At 49.2% G+C, this 24446-nt stretch overlaps 1 protein-coding gene across 9 annotated transcripts in view; it reads left to right on the plus strand.

Annotated features, from left to right (window-relative positions):
- Window positions 1–17929: 17929 nt before the first annotated feature.
- TCOF1 (treacle ribosome biogenesis factor 1) overlaps window positions 17930–24446 on the plus strand; it is a 38401-nt gene continuing 31884 nt past the window's right edge. For 8 of the 9 annotated variants that reach the window (XM_057541011.1, XM_057541013.1, XM_057541014.1 and 5 more), the window contains exons 1-3: window positions 17931–18121; window positions 20533–20588; window positions 23474–23625. In XM_057541011.1, the coding sequence (XP_057396994.1) occupies window positions 18014–18121; window positions 20533–20588; window positions 23474–23625 (316 nt within the window). In that variant the 5' untranslated portion in view covers window positions 17931–18013. Of the gene's footprint in view, window positions 18122–20532; window positions 20589–23473; window positions 23626–24446 lie in introns of all 9 variants that reach the window. The other variant, XM_057541017.1, reaches the window with a different exon arrangement.

The following is a 24446-nucleotide window of genomic DNA, read 5'->3' on the forward strand; positions in this document are numbered from 1 at the left end:
CCCTTCCAGGGAAGTTGAGAAGGTCAGCAGTGGAAGAGACCTTAACGGTGACCTCCCTCAACACTGGGGAGGCCAAAGCCAAGCTCATTACCACCAGTCCCTCAACCCCCAACCTCACTCCTCTGCCCATGTTCCCAGCTCCAGCCAATAGACCACTGTTCTCCCAGTACTTCCTCAAATTCCCTCCCCTCCCTTGTCCCAGTCCCATGCCAGAAGCCTCAAAGTCAAGGCTTTGGGTGACTACCCTGCATGCTGACGTCCAGGCTCTCATCTCCCTTGTCCCCACCTCTTCAATCCACTGTGTCTGTGGATTTGCATGCTCTGCCTTAGCTCCTGGCCTTTGCACATGCTATTTTCCCTGCCTGGGGCTCCCTTTTCCCGCCCTCTTCCCATGTTTAATGGTCCCTTAAGTCTTGGCTGAAAAGAGACCACTTCAGGAAGCCTTGTCTCCCCATACCCACCTCAGCGTGCTTTCATGCTCTGCTAAATCTTCCTCCTCATCTGAACTTCTGGGAGGGTAGAGTGGGGTGGGATTTTGTTTGTTTTTTTTTTTTTTTCATTGTATTTCTCCTCCAGCCACCAGGACACTACTATATGACACTGAGCTAAATCAGAGAAAGGGCATGTGAATTCTTCCTCCCCTTCCTCAGACCCCCACAGTGTCATCTATCACCATGTCCTGTTAATTCAACCTGATTGAGAACAGGAGATCTGGAAATAGGCCGCCTGGGTTTGAATCATGGCTCTACCACTTACCAGTTGAGAGACCTTGAGTAAGTCATGTAACCTTGCAAATGCTTAGTTTCTTCACCTGTAAAATGGAGCCAGCCATAGGGCCTGCCTCAGAAAGTTGTTGCAAGAGGTCAATGAGAAAATGCTTGTGAAGTGCCTAGCCCAGCGTCTGGCGCGTTCAGCAAATGTTAGCTGCAAAAATAATTTAACTCAATGTTTCATTCGCCACAGAATCTTTCCTCCTCTTATTAACCATTGTCCATGATGGCTGGTGCTCCACAGCACACGCTTTGAGAAATGCCTGTCTAGGCTAACCTTCCTGCTACTGAACAGGTGAGGGATGTGAGGCCAGAAGGAACGGAGGAAAGAGCCATGAATGTAAGAGTTAGGCACTGTCACGTGGCTGCGTCTCTGGGACTTGGCCTGGACAGCTAAGTCCGTGGCCGCCTGCTGGCAAGACTGCCCGGCAGGCCTCCCAAGAAAGGACCAGGCCCCAGGAGGCCCACCGTCTTCACATTAGAGCAAGCTGGGCGTGAATTTGGGTTCCCAAAGCCCCTCAGAGTGCCTAAGGCATGTTTGTGCCATGAGTGAAAGGGATTTGTTCCTTCTCTGCCTGATGGGGGGTAGAGAGTGCCTGGAGGTGGTGACAGGAAGAAGGAAGAAGACATTCATTCAAGCCTTGGAGCTGGTGCTCTCTGCTTCCGGGAGGCTGGCTGGCTGATCCTGCTTCCCGGGCTTCACAGCCTTCTTAAACTGTCTTCAAGTAGGGAATACGTATCCCTGCCTGCTGCAGGATTTTTCAGTCCCCAAAGCACATTCACTTCCATGATCTCACTTGATCTCTTCACTGCCCAACCTGTGAGAAGAATAAGGCTCTCCCCAGCATGGCTGATGGTAAAACTGAGGCTCAGAAAAGGCAAATAAATGCCTTGCCTAAGTCCACAGAGTGGGGCTGTGACCATGCTGAGGCTGGAACCCAGGTCTCCTGGCTTCCCACCAGGTGCTTTTACCACTCCACCTGGCTGTTGATAAAGGCAGGTAGCAGAATGTTCTCTGTGGTGTCAGAGGCCCAGGTCCTTTAAGCAAATAACTCTAGGCCCATAAACGTATGAAAAGATGTTTATCCTTGTTAGGATTCCGAGAAATACAAATTAAGACCTTTATGAGATATCCTTTTACATCCACTACATTGGGAAAAAAAAATAAGGAACCTGACAATACCAAGTGTTGACAAGGATGGGGATCAACCAGATGCTTCCTGCTAGAGGAAATGTCTGTGGGGATAAGTGATTTGGAAAACAGTCTGTTATTTTATATATATATATACATTTTTAAAAATAAATTTATTTACTTATTTATTTATTTTTGGCTGCGTTGGGTCTTCTTTGCTGCACACAGGCTTTCTCTAGTTGCAGCGAGCGGGGGCTACTCTTCGTTGCAGTGCGCGGGCTTCTCATTGCAGTGGCTTCTGTTGTTGTGGAGCACAGGCTCGAGCCATGCGGGCTCAGTAGGTGTGGCCCGCGGGCCCTAGAGTGCGGGCTCTAGAACGCAGGCTCAGTAGTTGTGGCGCACGGGCTTAGTTGCCCCGCGGCATGTGGGATCTTCCCGGACCGGGGCTCGAACTATGTCCCCTGCATCGGCAGGCGGATTCTTAACCACTGCGCCACCAGGGAAGTCCTATTATATTTTATAAAGTTGATCATTCACTTTCCCTACAATCTAGAAATTCCACTCCTGCACATATATACTCCCAGGTGTATATACACCAGTGCTTACCATTTTGACCACACTGGTTGTTAAAATTTTGAAATAATTCCACGTTGGTATTAGTAACCAAATAATACCAGTTAGTAAATAGCTACTACTCAGAGTCTCTCCCCAATCCCTTCACCATGTGACGCCCTGTGCTCTGGCTGCCCCAGATCCTCCCCTGGGGACACCCCCAACCTCTCCATGATCCAGCAACTATACGGTTAACACCTGACCTCTCAGAACACCTCCAAGCCAGGTTCCAGCTCCATAGCATTCATCCCGATTGCTCAGTGTCCTTATTTTTCCGGTTGTTTATTATTATTATATACACCAGAGAGAAACTCTTTTCCACATTCACCAAGAGAAATGCACAGTTTATTCATAGCATCAATGTTCTTAGGAGAAATAACAACCACGACAACTACGATAACAAATCAACTCTAAATAACTTGATGTGCACGGACAAGAGGTGCCCATCAGAGCTGCTTCCTCTTGCTGGGTCAGAGAAGCTGGTCAGGACTCAGGGTAGAGGGAGAAGCTGGGCCCATACTTAGTGGGGCCCAGTCCCAGTCAGATGGTTACACTGGATAGCAGGTACTAAGCCATCACTCTGGGCCAGGTGTTCTGTGCCTTTGGATTGTATCTTATTTACCAGCGGAGGAGGAAGTTACTAGTCTTCATCTCATTTTACAGGGAGGGAAACTGACATGTAGAGAAGAAGTAAAGGGGCTTGTCCAAGGTCACACATTGTGGAGCTGGGGTTTGCGCTCTCGTCTTTTTGATTCCGAGGCCCAAACTCTTCTTCACTACTGTGTGCTCATCACCGCAGACTGGAGGTTCCTGGGATGTAGGACTTTCTCCACTTGGGATCCGCAGCCTCCAGCCCAGAGCCTGACATATGGAACATGTTCAGTACAGAGACTTGATCCAACAAATCAATCAGTTAATCAATCAATCAACCTGTTGTGTCTGACCTCAGCCTCTGGACCTGGCCTCACGCCCGCTTACCACCTGCCTGATCCCTGAAATCCAGGCCACAGGCCATTTCTGCCCTGATCTCCCTCACTTCCTGAACTCCTTGATTTTGAACGGGGATTTGTGCGAAAATCTTCTCTGAGAAGCCCCTCCAAATCTTTAAACACAAAGAAAGTGACACAAGCCACTCATTCCTTCATTCTCTAAACGTTGATTGAGCACGCACTATATGCCAGGCTCTGAGCTGAGCTTGGGGGAAACGGCACTGACCAGACATGGTCCCTGATTCCTGAAGCTCAGAGTCTGCCCTGGGTGACCCTGAACCTGAAACTGCATCCCCCAGAATAGCAGGTGCTGAAATGAAGCCCACGTGCCTGGCTCAGTATCCCTTCACCCCAGCAAACTGGTAAATCAAAGCGTCAGGCACTGCAGTGCTTGGTTGGGTGTTCTGTCTCCATCGACCTCCTGTCTGACGTTTTGCCTGAGGAAGAATTTGTTTTTGCTCCAGGAAGAGAGGTATAGCTGTGGGGAGTTCAATGTGCTCATTTACTTGTTTGGTTTCCTTAATTTAATCTCTTTAACAAAAATAAAGATAGTATGTTTGCCCAAATTGTGGCAGGCCCCCTCTGAGATGTTATTACTACACTTTCCAGAATTAGAGTCACACCATTACTGCTAATGGTCTAGGTGCCCGGGGCAGTGGGAGAAGCACCAGGTGGGATTAGGATCCTGAGTTCCCAGCCCAGCTCTGCCAATAATTGATGCTGGAAAAGTCATTTCACCTTCTCAGGCCTCATCCCCCTCCTTCGTAAAATGAGAGGGCTGAACACATTTATAAAGACTGAACTTTCACATTTACTGTCTCATTTTGCCTCCATAATATCCTACAAGGAAGGCATTTTGATCCCTATTTTATTGATGAGGAAATTAAAGCAGAAGAGACAGAAGAGTCCAGGTGACCCAGCCAATCAGAGGCAGAGACAGGACCCACAAACAGCCTCCTGACCCTTGCCTGGCATCCTCTTGTCTTCACCAGGGTTTCTGGTACTAGAGTAACGTCCAGATACCTTTAAAAAAATTCTCACCGATCCTAAGAATACCTCAAGGGATCTTGACTGCAGAGGTCTGCAGACACAAAATACAAGAACCTTCTCGGTTTGATCTACCTGAAAATCTTGGTTTATTCAGGGGACTGTGGAATCATTGATTCTCCCAGTGCCCGTGTGATCATAAATACAAACACCAACACGGGTGTAGTCACATGGCCATGTAACATGAGGCACATGAGACAGACAACCAGATGATCCAAAAATATAATTTTTAATTGTTTTAGATTATCATTGAAATGAGCATAAAAAAATTAAAGTCAATGAACTTGGGGACTACCCCCCGCCCCCAATCTGAGATTCTGTCTGGCTGCTTCCACGTTGCTGAAAAACCCCTCCCAGTTCTAACATTCTTTGAGTCTCCCTGGTAACCATCTGCTGGTGGAAATGACAATTAAGCTGTTCAGCTGCCTGGTTCACTTAGTTCCCTCATTATGGCTCCACGCCAGGGTCAAGAAGGCCTGAATTTACCCACCTGCAGTGACATGCCGAAGGAGGAGGGAACCTCCCAAGGTCAGGGATGGATCTCGAAATACAGAGTAAAAAAGGCCTAAACCTGATCGAACATCATTCATTCATCCACCACCCCATTCACTAATCCATCATTCTTAGAACATTCACTCCTGCCTGTCCTAAACTTGGGAAAGAGAAGATAGGGTAGGAAAACATAAATAAGGTTTACCACAGTGTGTATAATGTGCCACTATCAATGTCATGTAAATACATGTATGTATATACCCAGCGGTAACATTGCTTCCTCCTGGGAATCTGGGGGAGGGGTTGGGAAGCTGGGAGACTTACTTTTCTCTGTATCTTTTTTGTACATTTACAATTTTGCATCATGTATATGTATCACCTACTCCAGAGATGTTTCAAAGTAAACAATGCTCCTGATGCCATCCCAGTGCTCTGGTCATTTGAGCAGGCTGACCCCTCTGTGGTGGTGATGGTGTCAGTGGTAGTACTTTGGGGTCAGTAAGTGAGGTGAATAAAGAGACATCTCCTGGATAGTGACATGGACTAATATATACTACCAAATGTAAAATAGGTAGCTAGTGGGAAGCAGCCACATAGCACAGGGAGATCAGCTCGGTGCTTTGTGACCACCTAGAGGCGTGGGATAGGGAGGGTGGGAGGGAGACACAAGAGCGAGGATATATGGGGATATGTGTATACGTATAGCTGATTCAGTTTGTTATACAGCAGAAACTAACACACCATCGTAAAGCAATTATACTCCAATAAAGATGTTTAAAAAAAAAAAAAAGATAAGCTAAATGACCTAAAAAAAAAAAAGAGAGAGATATCCCCTGGCCTTGTTGACCATGGCTCTATGGCCTCGTCCAAGAGGCTGCTGACCTGAGAGGGCTCTGCCCACCCACCCCTAGCTTGATCCCACCCCAACAGGGTGCTGTGCCCAGGATGAATGACTTGGAGGAAACAGGGGTAACCGCCCTGCTGTGGCCTCAAGAGACCTGTCTTGGTGGCCATCATGTGGTCACATATGAGTGAAAGTGACCAGGCACGTGTGGCCCTTTCTTCCCCAGACAAATGTTTTCCTTGGAGCCGTCCGGTGCTCTCCCAAGCCTGCTGCCACGGGCGAATGGGCAGCTTTCTGCGGCCATGGTGTGCATCCTGCCTCCTCTCCTGAGATGCCAGGAATGCCACGCCACTCACATCCCTGTCTCTGGAGCCAGCCAACATGCCTCGGGACCCAGGGCTGATAGATCTGGGTTCCCCATGTCCCAGTTCCTCCAGAGACCCAGTCCCACTCCGAGATGTAGTTAGATTTGAAGAGACTGTGTTGATCCTTTTGGGCCAGACAAGGTTGGGGCAGCCTCACGGGATGGCCTTCTGGGTGCAGCTTCTCCAGAGACTTTTCTTAGTGAGTCCTGCCTGGGGGCCTCAGTACTTCCTGCCACTGCCCTCCTCTTCCCCGCCTCCCAGAGAACTCAAGACTGTCCTCATCCCTATTTTATTTTTTTATTTTTATTTTTTATGTTTTTGGCCACGCCACGCAGCTTGCGGCATCTCAGTTCCCCAACCGGGGATTGAACCTGGGCCATGGCAGCGAAAGCGCTGAGTCCTAACCATTAGGCCACCAGGGAATTCCCCCTCATCCCAATTTTACAAGTGAGGAAGCTGGAACCCAGAGGTAAGGTAACTTCCTCCCAAGTTCACCAAGCCTATAAACCTCTCAGGCTGAATTCAGCCCAGGTTGGCCCAGCTGGAGAAGCCACTCACCTCTCACTCCACCCCAGGGCCTCCCGAGAAGGGCGCTATGACCAAAAAATGGCCTCAGCTTCTGCAACCCGCAGAAGCCCAGACAGTAGAGGAAGAGATTGGTGCTGTTGGTTATATTAAAATGTAAAACCTTTGTGCATCAGGACTCCATAAATAAAGTGAAAAGACAAGCCACCAACTGGCAGAAGATAGTAGAAACAGACCCAGGATTAAAGCCGTCACAGATCAATAAGAACGACACAAACAACCCAGGGAAACAGGGCTCGGGATACAGAGGCAATTCACAGGAGAGGAAATGCAAAAGACCAATAAAATGATGAAAACGTTTCTGCTTCACTGATCAAAGACATACAAATTAAAAATACGAAGGAGAGGCATTTAGCCCCTATCAGAGTGACATAAATTCTGAAGTCTGACAATTGCCTGCCTAAGCCTGGATGTGGAACGGCAGAAATTAGCCAGGCCTTCAGATGCAAGGATGTCCATGGCTGTGTGTTTTGTACAGTGGAAAACTGGAAATAAATACCCATCAACAAGAGAATGGATTAATAAATTGTGGTACATACAATGAAAAGGATTAGAATAGTGATGATGTATTCTGCAGAGCTCTGCACATTAACGTGGATAAATTTCAAACAAAAGGTTGAATGAAAACAAGTTGCAGAAGACAACGTACGATATTATATCATTTACGAAAACTTCAAAAATCTACAAAGCAACACTTTATGTGTTTTATGAATATATACATATGTAGCATAAATATGAAAACATGTACAGGAAGGATTCACACCAACCTCAGGGAATGGGGTGGTGACTCTCTGGGCAGGAGGGAGGGGAATAGGCTGAGAAGCTCCTATTTATTTGTGATGTCATGTTTCACAATCTAGGTCCTGGGAACATAGGAGCTGTATGTATTTGTCCCTATATTTTTCATGTTAAATGTTTTATAATAAAGAAAAGCAGAGAGCTGGACAGTTGTTCCAGGGTCAATTGTCTCTCAGGTCACTGATCACGGTTAGAGAATTCCATCTGAAATGTACTCCTAGTCATTGCTCCTAATTCTGTTTCTTCAGGATCCCATGTGAAAACCCAACTATTGGTGGCATACATCCGAATTGGCTCCTGCCCTCAGCAGGCTACTTGTGCAGGCTGGCAACTGCAGAGAGGAACCTGCATCTCCCAGCCGTCCCCTCCATTGCCACCCTCCTCCACCCCTCACCACCTCTTCCGGCCCTCTCAGCAGATGGCTGCTCACACAGCATGTTCTTTTCTGTGGAAAGTCCTTGAGAAGCTCAGAGGCAAAGACGGCTCAGATGAATTGCACCACATTTGTCAGTGGAGTTCTCTTTGCTCACAGTGGACCAGGCTCAGCAAGGGATGCTTAGTTGGAAGAACTGAGCTGGGAGTCAGGACATCTGCTGTTGATCTACTGGGTGACTCTGGGTAAGTGACACAACCTCTCTGAGCCTCAGTGTCTCCCCAGGCACACTGAGGGAGATGCAAACCTAGAAGCATCAGCATTTACTGGGGAGCTTTGAAAAACGCAGATGCAGGGGCCCCATAATCAGAATTGCCTGAGGTGGGGCCCTGGAATTGTCTTTCTAGTGAATCGCCAGGTGATTCCAATGCCTGGGCAAGTCTGGGAATCCTTAGACAGTCATTCCAGGTTGGACATTCACGTCTGTGAGAAAACTCTATCCACATCACCTTATTTTCTCTCCCCACCCCCAGTGCCTTCCTGCATCCTCGTTAATCATCACCCTGAATAGTTTATGCCAAACAGAGTGCTGGGTGAGAATGAGGGAGCAGATGAGTTTCCAGAATGCAGCCCCTCTCAGCCTCCCACTCCTTAGTAACTGCAGGAAAGCTGAGAAAGAAGGCAGGGAGAGGGGCAAGCACTGGTACCCTCCACGGGGAGAGGAGGGGCTGGTGGTGGGGACACGGCCCATCTGCATAATTCCTGCCCCTCCGCCCCAAGAACCAGCACCCCAGCCCCTAGAGACAGCTCCTTCCTCTCCTCCCTCCCTCCACACCCGGGCGAGGGCAGGAGTCACCGCAAATCACAGAATTCTAGAACTAGAATGTCAGAGGCAGACCAATGTTTTCCCAATTGCAGCCATTCACCGCTGTCTTACCACCTGTACTATTATTTAATTGATACTTTCCTTTACATTGACTCACTGTTTTTTTTTTTTTTACTTGAATGCCTACTTTAGCCTCACTCTAAGCAATGATATCTGTGAAATAACAGGTTTGATGTGCTGGTTATTTTTTGTCTAATACACTTTCAAATAAATACATAATGATTTCCATTTTGAAATGTCCATCTATGTCTCTCCTGAAATCATTTTGTGAGTCACCGCACTTTTCAGAAACATTAAACTTGTCCATCCCTCTTGTTTACAGAGATGCAAACTGAGGTGCAGGCAGAGGTGGCATTTGCCACAGGTCACAGCCCTGGGTGGAACCTCATTTTCCCACAGGCATCCACACTGGAGAGACTAAGGAGTACACACCACAGGGCCCTCAGTGGGCCCCAGGCACCCTGGCGACCTTGACCTTTAGGGAGACCTTCCTTTGGCTGTGCACTGCCCCCTCCTGGCCTGTTCTTCTGCAATGTGGCTCCTCCTGGAAGGAGCAGCCGGAAGAGGGGGCCTTGCTGCAGACGACGATGCTGAGATGAGAAGCTGGGGTAGTCAGGGAAGGCGTCATTGTGGAGGTGGCATTTGTACTTGGTTTTGAAGGATGAACAGACTGGGATGGGCCTGAATGCCTATTAGGAAACTGTGATTTGATCCCATGGTCAGTGGTTCATCTGGGGAAGGTTTGGTAAGCAGCAGAGTGGTGCAATGCCAAATGCAGTGTGAAGAACACACAGGGGAAGGGAGAGTGACGGGGAGAAGAGAATGAGGGCAGAGGTTGCCTGGAGGGAAGAGCAATGTGGCAATGGTCCAGGCGAAGAGAAACAGGGTCTACCTCTGCCTCTACCCCACTGGGGACTTCTCCAAGTCAGTTCCTACCTTTGGGCCCATTTCCTTATGGGCAAGACGAGAGAGCTGGGCTCCATGCCCCCCAAGGACCCTTTCGGCTCTGAGAAATAACCACGTAAAGAGGAAATTATGCAATAGCCAGGTCATGGAAGCAACCTAAATGCCCATTGACAGATGAATGGATAAAGAAGATGTGGCACATATATACAATGGAATATTACTCAGCCATAAAAAGGAACGAAATTGGGTCATTTGTAGAGACGTGGATGAATTTAGAGACTGTCATACAGAGTGAAGTAAGTCAGAAAGAGAAAAACAAATATCGTATATTAACACATATATGTGGAACCTAGAAAAATGGTACAGATGAACCGGTTTGCAGGGCAGAAATTGAGACACAGACGTAGAGAACAAACGTGTAGACACCAAGGGGGTAAGCGGCAAGGGGCAGGGGGTGGGCATGTGGGTGTGATGAATTGGGAGACAGGGATTGACATGTATACACTAATATATATATAATGGATAACTAATAAGAACCTGCTGTATAAAAAAAATTCAAAAATTAAAAAGAAAGAAAGAAAGTGTATTTGAGTCAAAAAAAAAAAAAAAGAAGAAATTATGCCGACGAGACTGGATTGTTACAACCCTTTTGGCAGTTAATCTGGCTTTAGCTATTAAAATAAACCTATTCATCTCCTCTGACCCCCTTTTGATTCCATCCTACGAGAATTAAAGCTCCGGTCTGTACGAATGTATTTACTAGGCTGTTCTGAGCGGCACTGTTGTATTAGCCAAACAACTAGAAGGGACTAACCTATATCACACTCTCTCCCGCCTCTGTCGGTCAGTGGTGCCACGGGGAACGGTTAAGGGCACTCAGCAGCGGGAGCCTGTCCGAATGCTGCCCTTCACTGGCTGCACGGCTGAGGCCTTGACCTCTCTGAGCCTGTTTCCTCATCTATAAACAGGGCTGATAACCAGTTATATGCTGCCTAGGGTGCACAGCAGAGGCTCATGGTACCCACTCTACAAATGTGAGCTGTTAGTATTACTCAAAAGGCCGTGGCAGATCCAAACATCTGGAGAAATGGCTCTAACATGTTATTAACTGAAAAAAAGCAAGTTGTGGATTTGTGTGTTTAGTATGATCCCCTTTCGTAAAATAGAAAGACGAGAGAACGGAAAAGGGGGTTGAAACCTGGTGAAGGATGTCTGTGTCTGCGCGGACGAAGGACATGAAGGGATCTGACACTAGGCCCCTGAGACGGGTTGGGGAAAGGAGGGGCTGAGGATCGGGAATGTTACCGAAAGCTTGGCCTCTCTGTACACCGGTGCCAAATCAAGTCTTGGAGACAGAGTTTTGGGTGAAGAAGAAAAGGATAGCTTTATTACTTTGCCAGGCAAAGGGGGGCTCCTGCCTCGAAAAACTATGTGTCCCAACAGGGGAGGTTCGGATGAGGGGCTTATAACGATGGTTCAAAGGTGGGGTCTCTGAAAAGATTAGGGGTGAGGAGGGCTTGCGCTCCCTTCATCTCGTCTCAGGTGGTCTGTCTCCTAATCTTGATGAGCTTCTCTCATCCCTTTCATCTTTTTTTTTTTCTAATTTATTTATTTGGCTGCAGCAGGGTCTAGTTCCTGGACCAGGGATCAAACCCGGGCCCCCTGCATTGGGAGTAGGAGTCTTTTTCTTTTTTTAAAGATTTATTTTATTATTTATTTTATTTATTTATTTATTTTTGGCTGCGTCGGGTCTCAGTTGCGGCACGCAGGCTCTTCGTTGCAGCACGTGAGCTTCTCTCTAGTTGTGGAGTGCGGGTTTTCTCTTCTCTAGCCGTGGCACGCAGGCTCCAGGGCACGTGGGCTCTGCAGTTTGCAGCACTCGGGCTCTCTAGTTGAGGCGGGCGAGCTCAGTAGTTGTGGCACGCGTGGGCTTAGTTGCCCTGCGGCATATGGGATCTTAGTTCCCTGACCAGGGATCGAACCTGCATCCCCTGCATTGTAAGGCGGATTCTTTACCCCTGGACCACCAGGGAAGTCCCAGAGTGGGAGTCTTAACCACTGGACCACCAGGGTAGTCCCTTTGGTTCCTTTAATCTTTCCTCAGGTGGTTTCTTGACTGCAGAAGAAGGATTAGCAACTTGATTAGCAACTGTTTGAATCTGCCCTTTGGAACTCAGGGACGGTCATGGAGGCTGGAGTCTTGACAAGAAACTGGGGACAAAAGGGCCTCCATGCCCGGGAACCCCAAAGGGCCTCACTCGGTTTCAGGAGTGGTCTGGGAATGGATGAGAGAAGGGAAGATTAACTCAGTCTTTATATATCTATGAATTGTTTTATTTGTTACTGCAGTAATAACTTTTCAATCTTTTATAACCTTTAAAATCTCCAGTGCGGGGACTTCCCTGGTGGCCCAGTAGTTAAGAATCCATCTGCCAATGCAGGGGACACGGGCTCGAGTCCTGGTCCAGGAAGATCCCACATGTCGCGGAGCAACTAAGCCCGTGCGCCACAACTACTGAGACTGCGCTCTAGAGCCCGCGAGCCACAACTACGGAGCCCACATGCCACAACCACTGAAGCCTGCGTGCCTAGAGCCCATGCTCCGCAACAAGAGAAGTCACCGCAATGAGAAGCCCACGCACCACAATGAAGAGTAGCCCCTGCTCGCCGCAACTAGAGAAAGCCAGCACACAGCAATGAAGACCCAACACAGCCAAAAATTAATTTATTAATTAATTTTTAAAAAATCTCCAGTGCGATTGAAGAAAAAAAGAAACAGAGAAATTTTCATCCCAGGAGAGAGAAAGAAGCTGCAGGAAAGACAGCTGGCACTTGGCCAGGGAGAGTCCATTTTCACAGTGGATGAAGGGGCCGACTTTGGGTGCTGGGGGCAAAGGCAGTCTTCCCACATGGGCTCCTCTCTTGAGAGTGTTTGTGCTGGAAGGGTTTTTGTCCAGCTTCTCTGACGAAAAGAAAATTTGAAGATCAGAGAGGGCAAGAGACTAACCCAAGGTCACACAGTAGAGCCAGGCCAAAAAAGCAGTTTCCTGACTCCTGGACCAGTAACCTCTCCCCTGTATCGAGCTACCTCCCACCTCTGTGCAGGAGCCACTCCTGCTGGGAAGAGAAGGGGATAGAGCCCTACCTGCTTAGCTTCCTTTCCTTCTACTGACAGTCCTTCCTTCACTCGTTTCCTGAGTGCCCTGCTCGAGAATTCAAGATGACTAAGGCATACTGCTTACCCGAGAGGCGCTCACAGTCAAGTGGCCTGGAAGCTTCTGGCTTCTAACACTAACAAAGACATCTTTTTCTAAGTGGTAGAAAAATGCTCTGAGGCCAGTTTTGTGTGTGTTTTGTTTTGTTTTTTTTTAATGCACTCTTTTGTTTGTTGCTGTCTTAATTGTTACCATGTTATATTTTATCAGTTTAATGTTTTGATTTTGTGCTTGGGCCCCAAGGCAATGCAGTGAAGGGTATGATTTGGAAAATCAAGGAAACAGAAATTGTCCACAGAAGAGGCAGCCTCCCAGGAGCCAAGGATAAACCATAAACGCCTAAAATGAATTTCATTAGGAACAAAACAAAAACAAGCAACCTGTTGCCAGACCAAAGGTATTAGATCATCCTGGTTTGGTTTGGTTTTTGTTTTTTAATTTAATACCAATTCTCCATTTCTTCCCAGGTCAGCCAAGGACAGAAGACCCAGTTCCTTCTCCACTGTCTTCTAGAAGACTTCCACATTTCTGCTTCCAGCCCTGTACTCATGGTGTGTGCCCTGCCTGCTCTGCCTTCCTCTCTTTTTCAGGAGACAGGCTGTAACCACCCTTGCACTGGCCAGTATTTATGGACTGGGCTTGGGAATAATGCAGGCAACAAGAGGACCACCAGTCTGCCTTCAGGGAATTTACATTCTACTAAGGCAGGCATTCTCAACTGGGGCCATAATGCCCCAAGGGGATGAAAATTGGTTCTTGGAGGGGTAAAAAAACTTTTATCTTCCTAATGATTTGCATGCTTATCAGCCTGTTCACTGTCTCAGTGAGGAGCCCTACCAGCCACCAGGGCATGGTCATCAATTCGAGTTGCCAACCCTGAGCTCAGGCTCCTGGTTACTGACCTTGTGGCTGCCCAGTCCATGGAGGCTTCCACTCTCTCCCTGAAAATGGACCCCATCTGTCTTCACTTCCCACCCCGCCCAGCCTAGTTCCCAGGGCCGAAAGACCGGGCATCTCTTTTGCCAACACTTTAGAACCCTTTGCCCTTTTCCCCACCCATCTGGCAAAGCCCTGGGCCTGGATAAACCCCACCAAGTACTTTCCCCTGTTTGCACGTGGGTAGGTGACCCATGGTGGAGGAAATCACCCAGCCGACAGGACAGGACACACCGGGTTGTCAACAGTGTCGGACATTTGGGGATTTTGTGGGCAAGTTTGCTCCTCAGCTGTCTGAATGCACGCTCTCCTCCTTCCTTCAGACTCCTCACCACCTCTTCCTCACTCTCAGCAGAAGACCTTGCCTCCCACTTTGCAGAAAAAATAGAAGCTCAAGATGAAATCTCCCTTAACATCCCACTACAAACCTACATCTACATCTGCACCCATCCTCTCTTTGTTCCTTCTTTTGGTTCTAGAGAAGTCATCCCTCCTCCTTTCCAAGACCAACCTCTCCACCTACATGCCTGATCCCATCCCCTCGCACATGCTCATGAACATCGCTCGCTGATTATCTCCCCTCTTTCCCACACCCTTAATTAATCTCTCCCCTTGATCTGCCATCAGCCTGTAAACAAACTCAGGTCTCTTCCACCTTCTAACACACCTTCCCCTCCCCGACATATGCTTTGACCCCGTCACAGCATCTCTCTTCTCCCCTTCACACAAATACTTCTCAAAAGACCCACTGCCTCCTTCACCCCTCCTTCACTCATCAGACCCGCTGCCATCTGACTCTCTCATTACTCTGCAGAAACAGTGCTCCCCAAAGCTACCAACATCTGCCCGTGTCTGTCATTAACCAAAGCCGCTGCTTCCATCCGCATCCTTCTGACCTCTCAGAGCATTCCCCATTGACTCCTCCCACTTTCCTGAAACTCTCAGCTTCCTTCCCTTGGCTGCCTTCCCTACGCCCACTCTCCAGGGTCTTCTCGCACCTCTCAGGCCCTCCTTCTCAGCCTCTGCAGGTATATCCTCGTTTGCACAACCCTAACCTGTGGTGTGTCTCACAGCTCCATCCTGGGGCGCCTTCTCTTTGGACAATCCAGCCCTCATCCACAGCCTCGTGATCATTTGTCTCCTGACAACTTCCCATCCTCATGTGCCTCCAAACCCAGGCCTCCAAGCGCCTACTCAACATCTACACTGTGTCCCAAAGGCCTTTCAAGCTCAACACATCTAAAGTGGAAGTTGCACTTTTCACGTCCCCCTCCACGCCCTCCCATCCTCACTCACCCAACACCGCCTCCCAGTGGTCTCCAGTTTTCCCCATCTCAGTGAAAACTACTGCCTGCCTGTTTGCAGGGAAACCTCAGAGTCCATCCTGACACTACCTCTCCCTTACCTTCCATTCCCACACATCTTTGTGACGATTTTACTTCCTGATAACTGGAACCTTCTACTGCTCTCCAACTGCACTGCCACCAGCACCACCTCTGTGATATTCTCCCTGGATGCCTGCCGGTACCCCTAACCCTAACTTATCCTGCAGCTACTCATACACACACTACTCCACTCTCCACTAGGCATTCACACGGGTCATATTAAAATACAAATGTCATCCTGTCCTTCTTGGGCCTACACTGTCAGTGGTTTCCTATCACTCGGAGGATGAAGAGAAAGATCCTTAATGTAAAATCTGCCTCTGTCCACCTTCTGCACTCCCCAATCCACCTGCTCTCCCTCTGGCCCTGTTACACAGGCCTTTTCTCACCTCTTCTCTAGCTGTAACTTCTGCCTCAGGCCCTTTGCACAGGTTCTTTCTTCTGCCTAGGATTCTCCCCATACCCCATCCTCCCCTGCATATAGCTCAGATTTCCTCACAAAGATCATTTCCTCAGGGAATCCTTCCCCAAGAAGAGATAGGTCCCTCCATCCTGTCAAATGCTTTCACAGTAATGGCTAACGTACACACAAGCGCAGTACTATTCTTTGGAACTCTTCTGTGCATTTCTGCTTAGAACTCATTTACTCCTCATGGCAACCCTATGAGGTAGACATTATAATTATCTCTGTTTTATGGGTGAAGAAACTGAGGGACCAAGAAGTTATGTAACTTACCCAAGGTCACCTAGTTAATAAGAGGCAAAGCGGGAATTTGAACACAGGCAGCATGACTCCACTGTAGCTTTTTTTTTTTTTTTTAATTTATTTTTGGCTGCGTTGGGTCTTTGTTGCTGCACGCCGGCTTTCTCTAGTTGTGGCGAGTGGGGGCTGCTCTTCTTTGCGGTGCACGGGCTCCTCATTGCAGTGGCTTCTCTTGTTGTGGAGCACGGGCTTTAGGCACTCGGGCTTCAGTAGTTGTGGCTCGTAGGCTCAGTAGTTGTGGCGCACGGGCTTAGTTGCTCTGCAGCATGTGGGATCTCCCTGGACCAGGGCTCAAACCCGTGTCCCCTGCATTGGCAGACGGATTCTTAACCACTGCGCCACCAGGGAAGTCTCCAATTCTTCCATAAGAAAACACTATCCTTTTCCTTTCTGCACTTACTACTGTTTGTAACAATGTATTTGTATGACTATTTGTTTAGCTTGTGTCTCCCCCATTAGACTATCAGCTCAATTGGGGTAGAGACAGTTTTATCCCCAATAGTTAAGTACTCAATAAATATTTCCTAAATAGCTGAATGTAGATTAGTCTCCTCTTTCACCACATTCCATCAGTCACCTGGTCCTGTCCCTGTTTCTTCCTAGAGCAGCAGTTCCTAAGCCTAGGAGGTTCAGGTATGTGCTTATCCATGTCCTAAAACTGGATGGAAAATGTTATGTGTCTGTACATTTCAAATTTTTCTGCAGCAAAGGTTAGGTTCGTGCTGTCTTCAGTTTCTCGATGAATCCATGAAGTTAAGAACAGCTGATTCAAATATTCCCCAGCCTAGGTCACCCTCTCCCTGCCAACCTCCCCTCCACAACTACAACACCCTCACGTCCAGTTTTGTTCTCCACAAATCCATCTTCCATGCTTTGGTCATAGCAATCTTTTAAAAACATAAATCCAGGTCACCCTCCTGCATAAAATCAGTCAGAGACTATCTATTGCCCTTGGAGCAAAGGTGCAAACTGTGGCTGGGGGGAGGGGGTGCCGTAGGCCCTGCTAACTTCTCCATCCTTTTGTGTCCTCACTCGTTCTCTCAACCCTCCAACTCTACAGCCCAGCAGCACAGACTTGGTTTTTTGTCTGGGTTTCCCAGCCTGTACCAGGGTGGTTTCTCCTGTCTATACTCATGCAGTGCCCTCTGCGTGGGATGCCATCCCTCTCCTCTGCACCTAGAAATTCCTACTCCATCTTTAAGCTTAAGCTTAGATATCTCCTTGGGGTCAGGGGCCCCTCCTTCTTTCTCCCACAGGTTGTATCAGTCCCGGACAATGCACAGAAGACATTGAACCATAGTTGCTTGGTTACCGACTGTCTCCCTCCTCCCTGTGAGCTTTGAGGGCAGCTGCCATATCCTATTCATCTTTTTATCCCCCAATCCTAGCCTAGCGCTAACCCAAGGTATGGTGCTCAATAACTATTTGTTCAATGAATGAATGAACAATGACAAATAGTACTTGGTTTATGGGCTCTAAAACATCTGTGAAATGAATAAACGAGTGGGTAACTGCAAGTTCGGGTCTAGAGAGAGCTGGAGATTAGGATGTTCAGAGATGAGTAAAACCTGATCGCAGCTGTCAGACAGCTAAGTGGAAGACAAATCTCAAGGAACAAGTCTGAAGGATTTAAGGGGAGGTCATTCGAATCGTGGCCGGCCCAGGGGGCGCGTCCGGGTCCGACCACGCCCTCTCAGCCAATGGGAGGGCTCCTTGTCCTCCTTGCCTCCGCCCCTTTCACCCACCGGGGCGGGGCCGGCCACTCCTGGAGATAAGACTACATGTTCCGGCGTGCCGCGCGGCGGGTGGAGGAGGAGCCGGAAGTGGGGGTCGCGAGGTCTAAGGGCAAGAGGGAAGTGGCGGGCGGGGACTGAGGGGGGCGTGCAGGTAAACCGACAAGCCGGGGGTTGCGGGCATGGCCGAAGCCAGGAAGCGGCGGGAGCTGCTTCCCCTGATCTACCAGCATCTGCTGCAGGCGGGCTATGTGCGCGCGGCGCGGGAAGTGAAGGAGCAGAGCGGCCAGGTAAGCGTGCCCAGGCCGTGTGCGAGGGCCGCGTGCAAGATCTGAAGAGAGGAGGCCCGCGCCTCCTCCCCTGGCGGCCTGGAGGGCGCCCAGAGCCGGATTCCCGCGGTGCTCCGGGACGCGGCCTGGGGTGCCGAAGGAGACTCAGCCTCTGCTCTCCACCCCGGCGGCTCCCAGTTCTTATGGGCCTCAGTTTCCCTGTCTGTGCAGTGGGCGGGCCGGGACGTGAGATATGACGCTCAGGGCTTTATAATTCCCGCGCCCCTTACCTCCACCCCCTTCCTGGGAGCGGCAGTTTAAAGTTTCCGAAGTCTCGGGCCACGTGGCTCGGCGCGGCTCCCTGGGGCGAGAAGGTTGCTGCGAGTCTGAGAGGTGGATTGCGACCAGCTCTGGTGGGGCGAAAGAGCGCCAAGAGAGGGGGTCTGAAGCCCCTTAATTGAGCTGGAGCTCAAGTCCTTAGCAGCCCTTCTGTACTGAGTCGGACAGCTTTGGGATTCGAACTCGTGGTGCAGTCATTTCTTACTTCATCCATTCTTTGAGCAGCTGTTAATCTGGCGGTCAGAGTACTGGTGACAGAATAGTGAGCACGGTCCCCCAGTTCACTGTTTAGAGTTTACAGTCTGAATCTGGTAGGGGAGATAGACATAAATCAAAGAACCATAAAAACACCTGTACACTTAACACTGCATTAAGTGCCAAGAACGAGGGGCATAGGGTGTTAAGACAAGAATGGCAGTTTGCCCTGGTCAGGGATATCCAGGGTTGCTTTCCTGAGGAAGTGGATGTTGCTTTGAGATCTGAGAGAAGGGAGGTGGATATTCCAAGCAGAGGTGCAAATTGTTGCATATGTACTGCCCCAGAAAGTTGGCTGAAGTGTGGAGTACAAGGGTGATAGAGGTCCCTGGGGAGACAGAGGCAGGGAGTTGGCTTACTTTGGTTTTCATCTGAAGAGCAGTGGTAAGCCACTGGGAAGTTTTAAGCTGGCGTGGTGGCTACTGACTTGGTTAATCAGTACCCCTTGGCTGTGGTGGAGGCTGTGGTCATGATGCTTGCTCTCGGGACCTCCTGGAGAAACTAAAGGATGATGGGCCTTACGACATTACCTGTGCTTTTTCCAGTCTTCTTTGGACCTCGGTAGCCCTTCTTACTCCAGTTAACATGACTTAACAGCTACAGGGGGTGAAGGAGAATAGCCATCTGCTTTGGGGCATTTACCTAAGCAAAAGTATCCTGCCCTCGTGGAGCATACATTCCAGCAGGAGCCGACAGATGACTGATTTTTTTTTTTTTTTTTGAAGTTAATGATACAGTGTGTGGGGTGATGGTAGGTGCTAGCTATAAAAATAAGGCAGGCGGGGGCGGGGATAAGGAATGTCAGAGTTAAATTATCTATATAGGGTGGTCAGGAAACCCCAATGAGAAGGTGACATTCGGGCAAGGACCTGAAGGAAGTGAGGGAGTGAGCTGTATAGTTGGCAGGAGAGAGCATTCCAGACAGAAGGAATAGCAAGCCCCCATGCGGGCAGGGTGCCCTGACAGATTTGAGGGACAGTGAGGAGGCCAGTGTGCCAGGGGCCGAGGAGAGTGAAACTGACACTTTGAATTACTGTCAGTTACACTCTCAATGTTACTGGCTCCTGTGCTGGTCACTGACTAGATGGTCTCGATCAGGCCTGACAGCAACATCTTAGGTGGGTACTGCTGTTATCCCCACGTTAGAAAGAAAGAACCAGAAGTTTGAAGAGGTGAAGAGAGTAGCCCATCCAGTTAACACAGGCGCTCTGCCTGAGTCCAGGTGCACCCTCTTGACCACTCTGCCTAAATCCCCGGCACTGCCCTCGCCCCACATTACTCACTCAACCTCCTTGGGGCACTTGACACCCCAGGTTCTTGACATTTGCAGAGAGAATAGGCTTCTGATGCTCCAAAGCCCTCTGCTTCTACCAAAGGACTGGCACCATTTGGTTCCAGTCTCTTCCCAGCGGGTGAGCTGACAGCGCGGTGTCTGGTGTGGTTCGTACTGTCCTGGGGAGATTGACCAGCCTGGCTTTTGAAAGCCTTCTGAAAGGTCAGGGGTGGAAAAAGCCCTGTCTCGTGGCACCTAAGCCTGGAGAGTGCCAGGGAGGCTGGGGGCTGGATAAATGCTAGCCTGGAACATTCCAACTCTAATCTTCAAAGGTACTCCTCACCAACTTGTTGTCTTAAAAGGTTTTAGCTGGAAATACTTGCCCTGCTTGTCTCTGGAAGGTTTGGGTGGTACTGGAAGGGTCAAGCAGACATACTTCCCAGAGCAGAAAGACCCTCTTCTCAACCACCTCTCTGTAGATCATGACGTTGTGAGAGTGGGGCCCAAGGAGGACCCTTACTGTGCTTGGGGGATTGATTACTGCTTTCTCTTTACTTCTCTGCAGAAAAGTTTCCTGACTCAGCCTGTAACCCTTCTGGACATCTATACACACTGGCAACAGTAAGTCTAATGGGACTGAGAGAGTACAGCAGGGACACTGCAAGCCCTCAGCTTGGGATCAGCTGGGATACTAATCTGGTGTAAGATCTGTCCCCATAGCCCACCGTAGATACTATTATCACCTCCAGGAAGCCAGGTCACAGATACGGGTGTCTGGTAATGGAGAGGACACTGAGCTGTGATCAGTGCCTCTTAAGGACAAAAGCTTCTCAGCAGCTTTTATTATTCATTCAATCGATAAACATTTATTGAGTAACTACTGAATGCCAGGCTCTGTTCTAAGTACAAAGATATTGTCATGAGTGAGACATACATGGTTCCTTCTTTCCTGGAGCTGACATTGGAGTCCAGGAAGGTAAGCACGCCTCAGAAAAAACAAATGAGTGTCAAATTACAGTGGTAGTAAGGATTATGCAAAGAGGTGCCCAGTGCCAAAACTACCTAAACAGGTTAGCCTAGCCTCATTTGGGGGTTTAGGGGAGGCTTCCCTGAAGTGACCTTTGATTTGAGAGCTGCAGGGAGTGGGGGAGTGAACGAGGCAATAGGTGTGGAGGGGCCAGTAGAGTGTACCTGGCAGAGGGAACTACTGGTGTGAGGCCTGTAGCTGCGGGCACAGTGCAGACGAGGCTGGACCGTCGGCAGGGCCCACTCCATGCAAGGCCTGATCATCCATGGGGAGCAGTTGTGTCTTTGCCCCAAGAGCTGTGGGAGCCATGGAAGGGTGAAGCAGAGAGTGATGAGATCCCTGCAGCATGGTGCGACCAGGTGAGGCTGTGGATATCATTATCCAGACAAGAGCTGATGGAGCTTGAGGCAGTAATAACATGGAGGGAGACGGTAGATTCCAGGAATGTGAGAGGATGAGATGAGGGTCTGTGGATGGTTTGGAGAGGCATCTAGTCCACTCCCAGGTGTCTGACTTGTACACCTGAATGGAAGGAACCCAATTTGGAGGGAAAGATTTCAAAGACATGTTGAATGTGAAATGCCTGTAAAACATGGGAAACAAGGAGGGGAATAATCTAAGGACATATCAGCAGAGGAATGGTTTGAAAATGAAGGAGGGATAATCGTTCTCTCCATGAACTGGCCTGACCACAACCAACTATGGGAGTGAAGGACCTGCAGTCATGTCCCATGAGGAATGATAGTGAATACTGAACTGTCTGGGATGGGAAAGAGATGTCAGAGGGGCAGGCAAGGGACCTCTGTATGCACATCTTTTTTTTTGTATGCACATCTTTGAAGATGAAGGGAGTGGGGTGTTCCCTGGGGCCCGAGAGACTGAAGTGGGACTCATATGTACCTGCTTTAGGAAGACAGGTTTCAGCTTCTGAATAAAAGCAGTGGGTCATCAGAGCTCTCCAGAAATGAGGTAGGCTACAGTGGAGTTGTGAGCTCCTTGTCATCAGAGGTGTGTCAACAAAGGCAGGCATGGTGTGGAAGGGATCCGAGCTTCCAGTAGAGAGCTAAGGTCTTTGAGAGCCCTATCAAGCCTCAGTTCTTGGCTCTCCTCTGCTGCTGAAGTGAGCACAGGGCACACCCCCACTTCCTTTCCCACTTGCCCAGGTGTCTGTGTGTTTGCACAGCACTTCCTTCCCCAGAGAACTCCTTCAGTGAGCCGCAGCGCACGCCCGTCCCTGCCACCAGCCCCTTTTGTGGGTGAGGAGTACTGACTGGGGTGAGGACCTCACACCCACCAGAGCTAGCCTAACCTAGTGGTTCAAACCCAGCAACTAGCCGTATGACCTTGGACAAACTTGGCCTCCCCAAGTCTGTCTCCATCCGTAAAATGAAGATAATAATGGTAAATAAAGTGCTAAACCTAGCCATTGGAGGCATCTCCCTCCCACCCCCACTCACCTCCGTATTTACTGAGCACTTACTGTGAGCCAGAACTGTTCTTGATATAGCTGGGAACAAACCGGAGAAAAATCCCTGCCCTTGTGAAACTTACATTCTGTTGGGAGGAGAGAGGCAGAGTGAACTGGTACATGTAGTAAATGAGGCCTGTTTTTGCAGAAGGTTCCCAGCAAGTAGCCTTCCTGGGAACAAGGGACCCAAGCAGCACATCCCAAACTGGCAGAACAGCATCCGTCCCGTCTGGAGAGCATGGGGCACAGACAGTGACTCCCTCGGGGCAGGAGGCTGGGGTCAGGGGAGATGATGCTCGAAAGTTCCAGCAACTCAGCCATCTGGGTGCTTATCCTCCCCAGTGCCTGAGACTTACTCTTTGACTCTGGGCAACTCACTTGGCCGTGAGACTCATGCTATGTGTTCAAGGTACTGAGGGAGCTGGAAAAGGCTCCTGCCAGCCCTCCTCTCCAAGGACCTGGCTGTGCAGTGGAGGCTTCAAGCAGGAAGTAGGTAAAATAACAGGAGAGAGGAACGTGCTCTGAAGAAAATGAAACAGGATGGCAGGGCAGAGAATGTCTTGGGGGTGGGGTAATCAGGGAGGGCCTCTCTGAGGAGGCTGTATTTGAGTTGAGGCCTGAAGGACAATAGGGACCGACCTGGGCAGAATCTTCCAGGAAGAGGGGGCACTGCAGGTGCCACAAGTTCTGGAGGAAGGAGGAGCCTGGATGGTGCTGTGAAGTGTCTATAGTGCCGGCACTTAACGCTCAGTGACTCTTAGCAGCTGTTATATAATATTGTCCACCCTTCCTGAATATTTGAAGACTCATAGACAATTGTAAAAATACGATGAAATGAGTGAAAATGCAGAACACAAAATTGTATCTAACACTGTGTTTCAGCACTGTTTAAACTCTCTTTATGCACGTTTCCTTTGGGGGCGGGGAGGATGTGGGGAGGTCTTCCTTTTCAACTCTCCTGGGGTTGTCCTTGTCACCCGGTTGAACTAGCCAGTCACCCTTGTCCTGCAGAACCTCAGAGATTGGCCAGAAGCAGAAGGCAGAGGAAGATGCAGCCCTGCAGGCCAAGAAGACCCGCGTGTCAGACCCCGTTAGCAGCTCAGAGAGCTCAGAGGAGGAGGAGGAGGAGGAGCAGGAGGCAGAAGCGGAAACCACCAAAGCCAGTAAGAGCCCTGTGTGCTGGGGGGCTCAGCTCAGCGCCCTGCACCTTTCGGGAACAGGCTGTTGTGTACTGGATTGTTCCAGGGGAGAGTCCACCTCCAGCTTCTCCTTCAGTGAGCCCTCAGAGGACCGGCCCTTTCAGCGGGAAGGTTGGAAGGGTCCCACATACCTATTTCAGTCTTGATTTGAGCCCTTCCTCTGGGCCAGACATCGTGTCCCAGGTGCTAGGAATCCAATGGTGAACAAAAACATGGATGGGCCCTTACAGTCTAATTTGGGGCATGTAGAGTCAGCCCCTCCAGTGGGACCCAGGAGCTGCATTTTTGCAAGCCCTCCAGGTGATTCTGATAAAGATAGAAAGAAGCCCACATTTTCAGAAGACCTGCTAGAGAGATTTCAGAGAGGGCAGCTGGCGGGCACCTCTTCTGTGTGCTTATGGGCTGCTTCAGGAGTTGCCAATCTTCCTGTTATTTTGGAAGTGTGCAGGTTAGCACTGGCAAGCCGTCCCGGGCACTCTGGTTTCAGGGTGTTGGCAGGGGTGACCCAGGGAGGCCTTCACAGCCCCTTCCTCCCATGTTCTCAGGGCAGTTTGTGCTTTAACCAACAGTGGTCGTAGCTCTACAGAGGAATTATCGTTCTTCTTTGCATTATTGGTTTTTACTTACATAGAAGATAATTTCTTAATTTTTAAATATGTTTTCTGATTGTAAAAGAAATACAGGCTTCGTTATAGAGTATTCATTATAGAATATGTGAAAATTACTTTTCAGAAAGGTAGGGAAAAATTACCTATATTCTTGCCACATATAATTTGGCAAATTAT

This window comes from Balaenoptera acutorostrata, chromosome 2 (assembly GCF_949987535.1).
Source record: "Balaenoptera acutorostrata chromosome 2, mBalAcu1.1, whole genome shotgun sequence".
Taxonomy (NCBI): domain Eukaryota; kingdom Metazoa; phylum Chordata; class Mammalia; order Artiodactyla; family Balaenopteridae; genus Balaenoptera; species Balaenoptera acutorostrata.